General features: G+C 40.2%; 1 protein-coding gene across 2 annotated transcripts in view; it reads left to right on the top strand.

The window, feature by feature from the left end:
• The window catches only part of ADAMTS3 (ADAM metallopeptidase with thrombospondin type 1 motif 3), a 320,349-nt gene that overhangs the window by 81,322 nt on the left and 224,632 nt on the right, over positions 1-14,395 (top strand). For both annotated transcript variants that reach the window (XM_033961379.1, XM_033961370.1), the window contains exon 4: positions 14,069-14,228. In XM_033961379.1, coding sequence (XP_033817270.1) covers positions 14,069-14,228 — 160 coding nt within the window. The remainder of the gene's footprint in view (positions 1-14,068; positions 14,229-14,395) is intronic.

Below are 14,395 nucleotides of genomic sequence, written 5' to 3'. Positions count from 1 at the left end.
CTTATACTAAATGCTATAATTATACTAAATGCTATAATTATACTAAATGATAATAATGCTATAACATCTAAACTCATGCCTCCCAATATTCAGTGCTATTTAACCGGCCAGATATGGGCTCCTGGCCAGTTAAATAGCAACTTAGCCAGCTAACCAACCGAATTCAGCAGGAGATTGCCAGCTATCTCCACTGAATATTTGCACTTAGCAGCTGAAACGTGTCTGGCTAAATTATGTGATAGCTGCCAATTTTAAGCGCTGACTAGCTAACGGCTCCTTTTACTAAGCTGCGCTAGCGGTTTTAGCGAACGCTACAATGCCGTGCGCGCTAGACGCTAACGCTTCCATTGAGCTGGCGTTAGTTTTTCCGTGTAGCACGGGGGTTAGCACGCACTAATCTGCAGTGTGTGCTAAAAATGCTACCGCAGCTTAGTAAGGCGGTGGCTGCTGCCAGAAGGATGCTGGGCTGTATAAAGAGAGGCGTAGCCAGTAGAAGGAAGAAGGTGTTGATGCCCCTGCACAGGTCATTGGTGAGGCCCCACTTGGAGTGTTGTGTTCAGTTTTGCTTGACAAACTCGCTGCACTTCTTCGAGGGAGTAAACAGGCAGATAGACAAGGGTGACCCGGTCAACACTGTATATTTGGATTTTCAGAAGGCATTTGACAAGGATCCGCATGAACGACTACTTCGGAAAATTGAGAGCCATGGATGAAATACTCACGTGGATTAAAAACTGGCTGGCGGGTAGGAAACAGAGAGTGGAGGTGAATGGACAATACTCGGACTGGAAAAACGTCACGAGTGGAGCGCCACAGGTTCGGTGCTTGGCCCCCCTGTTCTTTAACATATTTATAAACGACCTGGAAATTGGTACGAGTGAGGTGATTAAATTTGCAGATGATACGAAGTTATTCAGAGTAGTGAAGACGCAGGGGGATTGAGAAGACCTGCAACGTGATATAAACACGCTCAAGAAATAGGCCGCGACATGGCAAATGAGGTTTAACATGGATAAGTGTAAAATGATGCATGTCGGTAACAAAAAATCTTATACACGCCTACAAGATGTCCGGTGCGGTACTTGGAGAGACCTCCTAGGAAAGAGACTTGGGAGTACTGGTCGACAAGTCGATGAAGCCGTCCGCGCAATGTGTGGTGGCAGCGAAAAGGGTGAATAGAATGCTAGGAATGATTAAGAAGGGGATCACGAACAGATCGGAGAGGGTTATCATGCCGCTGTACCGGGCCATGGTATACCCTTACCTGGAATACTGCATCCAGCACTGGTCACCGTACATGAATAAGGACATGGTACTACTCGAAAGGGTCCAGAGAAGAGCGACTAAAATGGTTAAGGGGCTGGAGGATTTGCCGTACAGTGAGAGATTAGAGAAACTGGGCCTCTTCTCCCTTGAAAAGAGGAGATTAAGAGGGGACATGATCAAAACATTTAAGATAATGAAGGAAATAGATTTAGTAGATAGAGACAGGTTGTTCACTCTCTCCAAGGTAGAGAGAATGAGAGGACACTCTCTAAAGTTAAAAGGATATAGATTCCATACAAATGTAAGGAAGTTCTTCTTCACCCAGAGAGTGGTGGAAATCTGAAATGCTCTTCCTGAGGCTGTTATAGGGGAAAACACTCTCCAGGGATTCAAGACAAAGTTAGATAAGTTTCTGCTAAATCAGGTACCTATGCAGGTAGGGCTAGTCTCAGGCCACTGGTCTTTGACCTAGGGGCCACCACGTGAGCGGACTGCTGGGCACGATGGACCGCTGGCCTGACCTAGCAGCGGCAATTCTTATGTTCTTATGTTCAAAATGGGAGTAATATTGCCATCCTAGGAATGCCAGTAATTAGCCTAGTGGGCCAAGTTCATCAAGAAATGTAATGCTGTATACTTCGTTTTTGTCAGACTGAGATAGAGCAAATTACAATAGTCTAATCTAGACAAAATTAAACCAATAATAACAATAATATAACACCTGAAAAAATCTTTACTCTGTAGGCATGTACAAACTTACTACAGAACAGTACCACTATGAATAAGATGGGGCCTCAGAACACAAGTTTACTACTACTGATAAAAAAGAATAATTTGGACTGCTAACAGAGTTCTACATAGAAACTACATGCAAACAGAATACCACACCTTGGTCACAGAAAAACCTTGGTCACAGACAAACAGAAATGTTAGAAATAAAAATATGAAGACAAAAATTGAACTGGGAACCTCAAGAAGTCAAACAATGAAACATCAGGAAAATACATATGCCTTGCTTGGAAGTCCCATTTCCTGGATTCATCATTGAAGACCTTATTCTGTTGTCTGGCTTTGGGGAGGCCTGAGATGAAAGCATGGGGCAACATTCTTCTGCATCTATTTTTTTTCTCCTATAATAATAATAATAATAAAAATAAAAATTATATATGGGACAGCATTGAAGGGTTAGTGCCTTAGTAAGCTGAGATAAAAAAAAACCCCAAATATGAGTATCATAGATATTATGACTTGTATAGACTAGCATAAATTTATTTTTTCTTTCTTTATATCACACCATTAGAATGATCATAATAGAACATATATAGAGAAAAATTCACTTTTATTATTCTGTATAATGTGATCTTTGGAATTTACACAGTAAATCTGTTCTAGCATTTACTGGTCCTACCCAACCATAGTAACATAGTAGATGATGGCAGATAAAGACCTATATGGTCTATCCAGTCTGCCAACAAGATAGACTCATAGCATAAGTTATGATGTAATACTATATATATAATTATGCTTACTCAGTATTGATTTGTCCTTGATACTCAGCCCTGATTTGTTCTTTACCAGTTACTGCTTTAGCTGGCAGCCCCATACTGTTCAAAGCTTTGCTATCTAGACCCTGGATATTAAATCAGGGTCATTTCCAAGTTCTCACTTATCATGCCATTTACAGAAGCTGCTGTTGTAGATGTCAATTCCAGCTTCACAGTTTCTTCTCTCTCTCACTCTCTTACTTTTCCTCTTTCTCCTTCTTCCCTGTTTGCTAGCCCATAAAGTATGCCTTATATAGGATTTCCTGTCATTAAAGTTTTATGTGATATGCTAAGAAATGTTTGCAGTCCTCTGATAAGGAATTTCCATTCTATGTCCACAACAGCACCTCCTTTAATTTGTTAATAAGGCATGGTTCATCTGTACTCAGACCCTGGCCTCTTTTTGCTGAGCAGCGATTGGTTTGGTTCATATTAGTTATATTCATAAAAGGCATGATAACCCAGGACATACTGGAATAACCCCATAACCAGAGTTCTTGATAACTCAATGTGGATGTTTAGTTTACTGATTCACTGACCAAGCCTTGCAATATTTGAGGCCTATTTCTATCAGTTCAATTAATATCCTTCAAAAACCTGGCCAACGCAGTAAACCCCTCATTTGACTTACCTTTCTATAACTTAGAAGTCTATAAAATACTGAGTGGAGTGCATAGGCAGCAGAACGCTTTTTGTTTGGGGAGCCCAAAAGCTCCGCCCAACTCTGCCCCAGACCTGCCCAAACTCAGCCCCTGACTCTACCCCCATAATAATAATACTAATTGTAATACAATTTCTTCCATCCATTTTTCATATATATATATACAATATAATCTTATTAATACATAATGGTAACCACAAAATTAAAAAAACCACAATGCACACTGTATGCAGAGAAAATGTTAATTATCATTTATATTTGGGGGGTTTTCAAAGATGTCAAGGCAGATGACTTTAAAATATGCAATACCACCTCAGTAACAACTGTAGAAAAATAGACAAATATAGTGCAAAATATAGACAGCAGATTTAAATTTTATTTATATTTTTATTATCATTTCAAATATAGTAGCATTTACCCTGCATTAGAAAACAAAATTCAATTTAGAATATAAATCATAAAAGTAAAATTTAACAGAAATTCTGTATCATAATTTCAAACAATTGAATTTCCTATAAGCCCCCTATAAATGATGAGGAAATCTTAAGAAAAAGAAAAGGGAAAAAGAAAAAAATCTTTAAACAAAATCAGGTACCTAGATTGGAGTCCTTTTATTCTATTTCTTCCCTTTCAAAATAAAGAAGAACTATATTTCTTCATTCAGCTCCCTCCTATCCACACTTGGGACTGAATTGGCCATTTATTCTCAAGAAAAGCCTTGAGTTGTTTCGAGTCTCAGTATTTTTTGAAAGGATAAACAACCAATTCATGTCTACCCATGTCCACTCCACCATAGGTGTTGGAACTGGGGGGGGGTGGGGGCTACAGGAGCCATAGCATCCCTAAAAGTTACCCATCCTGTAGTAGAAGTAGTAATAGTAGTAGGTCAGGGGGTACACAGGCTGGCCGCTGCTGCTCCCCATTCACCGCCGCTGGCCCACAAGGCTTACGTAGGAGAGAAGGTCCAAGCCAGACAATCACTGCTTGGCTGGCCCGGACCTTGTCTCTGACATCAGAACTGACATCGGGGGAGGGCTTGAGGGCCAGCGCCGTTGCACACGCCTGGCTCTTTCCTTCCCGCAGACGGTGGGTGGCGAGTGGCGGCGGACCGGGGAGGGGGAGGAAGAATCGGCAGCGGGTAGGCCAGGCTTTGGCACAGGAGTCAATGCCCAGGAAAAGGTCAATGTTGAGGATAAGTTGAAACCCTCTACTCAATGTGCAGCGGCTGCTAAGAAAGCAAATAGAATGTTAGAAATTTATCAGGAAAGGAATGGAAAACAAAGATGAAAATACTATAATGCCCTTGTATTGCTCTATAATATGGCCGCACCTCAAATACTGTGTGCAAGTCTAGTTGCCATATCTAAAAAAAGATATAATGGAATTAGAAAACGTATAGAGAAGGGCAACAAAAATGATAAAAGGAATGGAACGACTGCCCTATGAGGAAAGGCTAAAGCTGCTAAGGTAAGAGCGGATAGCGTAGCTAGTTTTAAGAAGGGCTTGGACAATTTTCTGGAGGAAAAGTCCATAGTCTGTTATTGAGAAAGACATGGGGGAAGCCACTGCTTGCTTTGAATTGGTAACATGGAATATTGCTACTTCTTGGGTTTTGGCCAGGGACCTGGATTGGCCATCATGAGAACAAGCTACTGGGCTTGATGGACCATTGGTCTGACCCAGTAAGGCTATTCTTATGTTCTTATGCACTGCTTTGCCCATACATCACTGGAAAAAGCACCTGTGGCATAAAAATATCAACTTAAAGAATGGAGAAGAGAAGGCTCAGGGGTGATATGATAGAGGTCTATAAAATAATAAGTGGAGTGGAAAGGGTAGATGTGAATTGCTTGTTCACTCTTTCCAAAAATACCAGGACTAGGGAGTATGCGATGAAGCTACTAAGTAGTAGATTTAAAACAAACTGGAGCAAATATTTCTTCACACAATATTAATCTCTGGAATTCATTGTCAGAGAATGTAGTGAAGTCATTTAACTTAGCAGGGTTTAAAAAAGGTTTGGATACTTTCCTAAAGGAGAAGCCCACAGGCCATTATTGGGGAAATCCAGTGCTTATTCCTGGTTAATCAGCATAGAATCTGTTGTGCTACTTAGGATCTAGCTAGGTACTTGGGACCTGGGTTGGCCACAGTTGGAAACAGGATATTGGTCTTGATGGACATTTGGTCTGTCCCAGTGTGACAATTCTTATGTTCAGACTCAAGTACAAGAGATAAGGATCCAGAAGAAGAAAGCATATGATATAGCGACAGTAGTCCAGGAAGAATGTACCTGGCTGGCAGAGGCAAACCAGTTGTTGACCCATCAGCTAGCAGAGTTGCAAGTCCAGACCAGCACAGAGTAGGTCAGCATGTATGAACACCAGGAGGAAATGGCAATGCTGGACAGTAGTATCTGGATGATGCAAGACCAGAGGGCGCAGAGACAGTCTGCTGCGAAAGAAAGATGTTACGCCTTTACTTGCACATTAATATATTGCTTTGTTTCATTTTGATCTGTTATCTATCTGTGGTTAATCAAGGTTCCAGGCCCGCCCTCACTCACGCCTCTACAATTATTATGAATGTAGATTTTAAAAATGTAATAAAAGATAACATAAAAAAGAAAGTCTATTCTGGTCATCCATCTCCATTCAGTTGGAAAGTATTTTCTATCACTGATTTTCAGGGTGTCAGGTCAAAAGTGCGCCGGGACAAAGGCGCGCCCAGACAATTGAGCGCAGCGCGGAGGCGCATGCCGCTCTAAATTACTGTTTTTAGGGCTCCAATGGGGGGGGGCGGGGGAACCCCCCACTTTACTTAATAGACATCGCGCCGCGTTGTGGGGGTTTGTAACCCCCCACATTTTACTGAAAACTTCACTTTTTCCCTGTTTTTAGGGAAAAAGTTCAGTTTACAGTAAAATGTGGAGGGTTACAACCCCCCAAACCCCCCATAACGCGGCGCGATGTCTATTAAGTAAACTGGGGGGGTTCCCCAACAAAACCCCCCGTCGGAGCCCCTAAAAACTGTAATTTTGTACGGCGCGCGCCTACGCGCTGCGCTCAATTGTCGGCGCGCGCTTTTGTCTTTCGCGCCGTTGTCTATGAACCGATTTTCAGCTTTCCTCCCTTTAGCTTCTATTATGACTTCTTGCCAAAAAAAACCTTTCATTCTATGGAAGATTCTATTGTCTGCTATTTTTCTGAAACCTGCTAGATTTCTGAATGTTTGCATATCTCATCTCCCTGTTCCCTAGGGGAGTATATGTTGTTGATTAGGACTGGTTATCAGATAGAAAACAAAGGGTAGGGTTAAATGGTCATTTTTCTCAATGGAGGAGAATAAACAGTGGCGTGCCATAGGGATCTGTACTGGGACTGGTGCTATTTAACTTATTTATAAAAGATCTGGAAATTGGAACGCCGAGTGAGGTGATTAAATCTGCAGATGACACTAAACTGTTCAAAACGCATTGTTAAAACGCATGCGGGTTGTGACAAATTGCAGGCAGACCTTAGGAAATTGGAAGACTGGGCGTCCAAGTGGCAAATAAAATTTAATGTGGACAAATGCAAAGTGATGCACATTGGGAAGAATAACCCAAATCACAGTTACCGGATACTAGGGTCCACCTTGGGGATTAGTGCCCAAGAAAAGGATCTGGGTATCATCGTACACAATACGATGAAACCTTCTGCCCAATGTGCGGTGATGGCCAAAAAAGCAAACAAAATGCTAGGAATTATTTAAAAAGGGATGATTAACAAGACTAAGAATGTTATAATGCCTCTATATCACTCCACAGTGTGACATCACCTGGAGTATTGCGTTCAATTCTGGTTTCCTTATCTCAAGAAAGATATAGCGGTTCAAAGAAGAGAGACCAAGATGATAAAGGGGATGGAACTCCTCTCATATGAGGAAAGACTAAAATGGTTAGGGCTCTTCAGCTTGGAAAAGAGACGGCTGAGGGGAGATACGATTGACGTCTACAAAATCCTGAGTAGAGTAGAATGGGTACAAGTGGATCGATTTTTTACTCTTGTCAAAAATTACAGAGACTAGGGGACACTCGATGAAGTTACAGGGAAATACTTTTAAAACTAACAGGAGGAAATATTTTTTACTCAGAGAATAATTAAGCTCTGGAACGCATTGCCAGAGGTTGTGGTAAGAGCGGGTAGTGTACCTGGTTTTAAGAAGTGTTTGGACAATTTCCTGGAGGAAAAGTCCATAGTATATTATTGAGAAAGACATGGGGGAAGCCACTGCTTGCCTTGAATTTGTAGCATGATATGTTGCTACTCCTTGGGTTTAGGCCAGGTACTAGGGACCTGTATTAGCCACCATGAGAATGGGCTACTAGGCTTGATGGACCTTTGGTCTGACTCAGTAAAGCTGTTCTTATGTTCTTATGTACTGCTTTGCCCATACATCACTGGAAAAGGCACCCAACAATAGTCCCTGTGGCATAAAAATATCAACTTTTTGTACTCTTAAAAAAATACCTCATTAAGTAAAAAATACTTATATTTATAATTTATAAACACCTAAGATTAGAAACTCTAATTATACCATTAAATCCCACACATCTGGAATATATGTTGCCTTGGAATAGACAAAATAAATGCTAGCTTAATCAAATACTGTACATCAAGTTCACTTTGAAAATGAGACAGACTACATTCCATCTGAATTATGAAGACAGATCATTTGTCATTCCTAGAATCTAGATCCATCCAGCAAGGTATATTTCAGGGATATCTCATGGGACCACTCTTGTTTTGTTTGTTACTGAATCCAGTGAATATCCTTATTAACTCTTTGCTTTAATGTCAGATATACAAATAATAATAATAATAATTTTTTTAATTTTATATACCGCCATACCCAAAAAGTTCTAGGCGGTTCTCAACAATTAATTAAACTACAAACAATGCTAATCATTGAAATCAACAAGTTATATGCATATAATATAGGAAAAATAAATACATGCCATTTAAAGAGGGTAAACAATCTTAAAAGAATAAAAGATTATAATAATAAAATATATTAAGAACTCAGCCTGTTAAATAATAGAGTTTTAATCTGCTTTCTAAAATCAAGATAAGAAGAGGCATCTAGCACAATTTGGGCGAGCCATGAATTTAGTTTAGCCGCATGAAAAGAAAAGGTTCTTTCAATGAACCATTTATAATGATATAGTTTTAATGAGGGAAAAGCAAACAATTGTATTCTTTGAGAGCTCTTATTTTTATAATTCAAAGTGAAATGAGAGTTGAGATAACCCGGTGACATACTAAATACTGTTTTATAGCAGATGCATGAGAACTTGAACAAAACTATGGATTCCAATGGCAACCAGTGTAGCTTTTGATAGAAGGGGATAACATGTTCCCATTTCTTCAAGCCAAAAATGAGACGGACGGTCGTATTCTGAACCATTCTCAATTTCCTGATAATTTTCTTGAAGGCGCCTAAATATATGATGTTGCAATAATCAAGAATACTCAGAATGGAAGATTGTACTAACAAATGAAAGGAAGCATCGTTGAAGTACTTTTTTATGGTGCAGAGTTTCCAGAGCACCGAGATACTTTTCTTAAATACTAAGTCAGAATGTTTCTCCAATGTAAGATGTTTATCTAAAGTAATTCCTAGTATTTTTAAGGATTGTTCAATATAATAATCCTTCCCATTCACATGTATCGTAGTTTCCTTGATTTTATCGTTAGGAGCTAAGAAAAATTTAGTTTTTTCTGAATTTAACTTTAATCTAAAAGCAGACATCCAAAGTTCAACCTGATTTAAAATAATTGATAGAGAATTTATAAACTCTGATGTAAAACAAGTTAGCGGAATGACTATAATAATGTCATCCGCATAGATAAAAAATTTGAGTTTTAAACTCTGCAAGAGATTTCTTAAGGAAACAAGATAGATATTAAATAGGGTGGGGGACAAAGGGGTGCCCTGTGGAACCCCACAAGAGTTGTCCCAACCATAGGAGAAAGTATCATCCTTAAACACCTTATAGGATCTATTTCCCAGAAGCCCACGGAACCAATTGAGGACATAACCTGAGATTCCAATGGATGCCAAACAGGCCAGAAGAATGGTATGATCAACCAAATCAAATGCATTACTCAGGTCAAGTTGCAAGATCATAGCACTTGAACCTTGACTGAAAAGTAAGTGCAGGTAATCAAATAGCGAAGCTATGATAGTTTCGGTACTGTAACCTGACCGAAAGCCAGATTGTTTGTCATGTAAAATGTTATATTTCTCCAAATATGTAGTGAGTTCAGCATTTACCACCCCTTCTGCTATTTTAGTAACCAGAGGAATACTGGCGATAGGTCTAAAATTAGATGCAATATTAAATGGTTGTTTTGCATTTTTTTTGATTGGTGTAATCATAATATGACCTTGTTCCACTGGGAACTTTCCCAAGGATAATAAAAAATTTACCCAAGTCAACAGCTTGACCTTAAAATTGACCAGGGCGGTTTTCATGACATTTGGAGGACAAGTGTCCAATCTGCAGTAGGATTTAACATACTTATTGTAGAATTTACTGAATGTTTGCCAGTCAATGGTTGTAAACCTATTCCAACTCAGATCAACTCTGGACGCGTCAAAATCCTGCAGAATAGGATAACACCAATGAGGCTTGGTAGGTGCAGTTAACGAAGATTTTAATTTTTCTATTTTGGAATTTAAAAAGTCAGGCAAACTGTTTGCAGTTAAAGTAGATTCTTCAAGGGTGTCAGTAAGGGCTCCTTTTACGAAGGCGCGGTAGCAGTTTAATACTCGTAATAGCACGCGCTAAACCGCCGGCCGCGCTAGCCGCTACTGCTTCCTCTTGAGCAGGAAGTAGTTTTTAGGCCAGCATGGGGGTTAGCGCGTGATGAAAAGTCACATGCATTAACCCCGCTAGCGCGGCTTAATAAAAGAAGCCCTATATTATATAGATCATTGACCAGTTTAAAAAGACTGCTGCAATTAATTGATATCAATTTTTTGGGTATTTCCTTAGACAGATTTTTGTAGTTTTTCAATTTTAATCTCCAAGCAGCTCTATGCTCTTGAGGTCCTGATTTTAACCATTGTCTTTCCAATTTTCTTAAATCCCTCTTTACCATTAGCAGCTCTGTATCAAACCATCCCTCTAAGTTTCTAAGTCTCTTTCTATGGGTTTTAATGGGAGCCATTTCATTTAAAATATATGTGCTATCATTAGTCGAAAAATCTATAAGTTGTTCAGTTTCTTCATTTTGTTTTGAAATTATCTCCTAATGAGACCAAAATTCTACAGGATTTATCTTACCTCTACTAACATGAGATTTTTTTTTCATGTTTTGTGATTTTTATTTATTGATTTAGTTGTCTTTAATTGCCAATCAATTTCAAAATTGCATAATCTATGATCAGACCATAAAGAATCTGTCCATTTTTCTTGTTTCCAATACATTTTGGAATTAATCAATTCTCTAGAAGAGAATGTAACTAAATCTAGCCGATGACCTCTTTGGTGGGTTTTGACTGGAGGAGATTTAAAATCACCTAATAGAGAGATGAGAGAAAAAAATTCAGTAATTTCTGATTGGTCTGCTCGCTCAAGGTGAATATTAATATTTCCCACATAATAAGTTGTATGGACTTAATAATGAATTAGTTAGTAAAAATTCAGGAAAGTCCTCCTTGGCTAAATTCCATTTTTTTGGTGGAACATAAAACAGAATATTTGTTAAAGCAGCCGCTAGGTATTAAGATGTTAATGTAAGTGATAGACTTTCTAAATTGGAAGTAGATTTAGAATTTAAAAAAAGAACAGTTTTAAGTAGTCTCGAAAAATTTTTGCTAGTACCCCCCACCCTTCTACAGACTACTGATTCTATGCTTATCATTTAACGGCTCAACTATGAGTATTGAAGAGAATGACATTTGGCTTGGACAAAGGGCCGGATTCTGTAAATGGTGCCCATATCAGCAGCCTTTTCAAAAATGGACGCTGGCTATGTGTCAATCATCCTTAGGCGCCATTAACAGAATTATGACTAACGGCGTCTAAGAAAAAATGTAGATGCCTGCAATGTAGGCCAGCATTACACTGGCCTACATTACAGGTGTCTATTTTCTTTAGTGAATCACGCCTAATGGTGCCTAAGTTCCATTTTACCCCTAACCACTTAAGCGTAAGGCGCCATTAGACATCCTGCTGTAAACACGATAATGGCGTCTACACTGTAGATGCGTCCCATCACTTACTTTTTTTAATGAGTGTTTAATTGGTTTTAAATGACACGGTCAATAACCACATCAATTAAAGCCAATTAAAACAATTAAGTTAGGCAACAGTATGGCGCCAACCACCACCTAACTTACAGTGCCGTATATACAATATGGTCCAAATTGTGCAAATGTCTCCTTTATTAAAGGAAAATTATAAAAAAAATGAAACCATCTTTCTTACTGAACATTGTGCCTGAGTCTACTGTATATAAGAACAGATATGTAAGAAGTCTATAAAGAAGCCTATTGTAAGCACAAATTATAATGGCAAGTCACCTATGTGCTTGTATACTGTAGGCTCCCAGATAGTCCCAATAATTTGCAAATACAGATGGGTGTATTTTTTTTATCCCTGTTCCATTCCCTAGTCTACTGCAAAATCTTTTATCTACCAATGGCTGAATACAAAGTCCTTTGAAGGGAAATAAAGACCCTGATATTCTGAAAATTTGTCAAGACAAACTAAAGCCATACCCAATTATCCCTGCTCTTGTAAATATTTGAATAAGTCACAGGGCTCTTTTTACAAATCCGTGTTAGCGGTTTAACACTCGTAATAACGCGCGCTAATTTGCCAGCCGTGCTAGCTGCTACCGCCTCCTCTTGAGCAGGTGGTAGTTTTTCGGTAGTGGAAGGGGGTAAATGCTGGGGACTGAGGGTAAGACAGTAGGGATTGGGTGAAGTTTGAGCTTTGTGACTGAATAAGATTTGAATAGTATTGGGGAGAAAAAGAGATTCAAGAGCTGGGTGAAAAAGTGGAGAACTGGAAATTGAATAGAGCTTAATGTAGATACTAGGATCAGCAGTTGGATAGGACATATGAGTGGGGGTCTGGGAAGGGACTATAAATATGAACTAGGTATGATAAATGGTTAAAGGGTAAGGAGGTGACATGCAGGGCCTGAGACCTAGAGTCAGGATTAAATAGCAGAAAAGGACAGGGAGGGGTAAAAAGCAGTAGCCAAAGGGAGTCTTAGGCTCATCCCAGTCTATCCCAGGATGCACCAGGAAGGGGGTCTAAGGCCCTGATTGGTTCTATGGGAGGAGCCTTAGACACATGTAGCAATCAGGGCCTTAGGACCCTCCCTGGAAAGGGAAGGCCTGCCATTTTGAAGAGGCGGGCCTGTTGACCAGAGGGAGTAGACATCCTTATGTCGGCCTTCATTCCACAGGTACAGGGGGGTTGTTGGCGGGGGGGGGGGGGGGTTGAGGGTGGCAGTGGGAGGGAGTGGGCATCCCTCCTGCTGCTGGGGACTGGGATAGCTTGATTGTCAGGGGATGGGCGACAACGATGACGTGAGGTAATGTGCATCCCTCTTGTTGGTTGGGGGGTTCTTCTGTCAATCGCAGCTGGCTCAGCTGATTGTGGCAGGGGAATTCCCCCCATCAGCTGAGCCAGCAGGACTCCCTGAAGCTGCGGCTTCAGGAAGCCCTACCACCTCAGCTGGACGGGGGTATTTCCCTGCTGCGATCAGCTTATGGCTGCTGTGGTCTAGCAGAAAAGATAGGTGGCTGAAATGTAGGCCGGGGTTTTCCAGGCCTATTTTTCAGCTGCCTATCTTAGTTGAATCAGGCACAATTCTGTAACTGACGCCCTCAAGTGATTGCGGCCACTGACTTGGGCACCGGTTACAGAATCCGGGTGATAATGTCTTTGTTTATATTTTACTATTGAATATCTATTGAATTTTATTGTTAACCCCATTGATACTTTGTTTTATAATGCAGTATATCAAAATTCTTGATAATTAAGTATGAGGTCATATAGGCTTATTCACGCGAGAAGACACAGAACTAATGAGAGCAAAACCTGACTTGGATATGTAATAAGTGATAGCCTATAAGTCAGTGTATCACAAACTGTGTGCTGTGGACACCCACTGTGCCTCCTGAGATTTCAGATGTGCCGCAATACACTGGTGAGGAGGAGAGTCATCCACGCCGACTGACTGCCCACAGGACGTGCCTCTCGCAGCGAGAGGCACGTCCTGTAGGAAGTCAGCCAGTGCAGATCACTCTCCTCTTGGCTGGCGTCTCTCCTCCTCTCCCCGGGCCTCTGTGCATGCTTCGACGTCCACGCACTTCCGGGTGCCTTCCTGCCGGGGCAATGGATTTAGTGTGCCACTGGCCAGAAAGTTTGCGAGACACTGCTATAAGTGGTCAGACTTTTAGATCTGGCATCCATAATGCATCCATGTATACTGAATTATTTTCCTTTCCTTTCCTTGATGAGTTTGTCAGTAATAGACTGCGATGGCAGGTGAATTAAATGTTGACCTGTATTGTATTTGCTCCCTAGGCTGGAATGATAAGAACAGATAAGGACGAATACTTTATTGAGCCTTTGGAAAAGGGCAAGCAAATAGATGAGGACAGAGGAAGAATTCATGTGATTTACAAGAGATCTACAGTGAAAAAACAATCGACTGAGAAATTTGATGACTTTCACAGTAGTAGAGGTAAGGAACTGAGTTTTGTATAGAACTTTGTTTATTAAGGAAACATACATGTTTATGTTATTTATATATTGAGAACTTTCTATACCGCCTTTAACAGTGTATTGTATGTAGAGCAAAGCAGTTTACAATCTACACAGCAGGTGTTAGAAAAGAACTACAAATTTTGG

This window comes from Geotrypetes seraphini, chromosome 1 (assembly GCF_902459505.1).
Source record: "Geotrypetes seraphini chromosome 1, aGeoSer1.1, whole genome shotgun sequence".
In the NCBI taxonomy this organism is placed as follows: Eukaryota; Metazoa; Chordata; class Amphibia; order Gymnophiona; family Dermophiidae; genus Geotrypetes; species Geotrypetes seraphini.
Note: the sequence above shows the minus strand (reverse complement) of the source record. Positions and strands in the feature narration are given on the sequence as shown.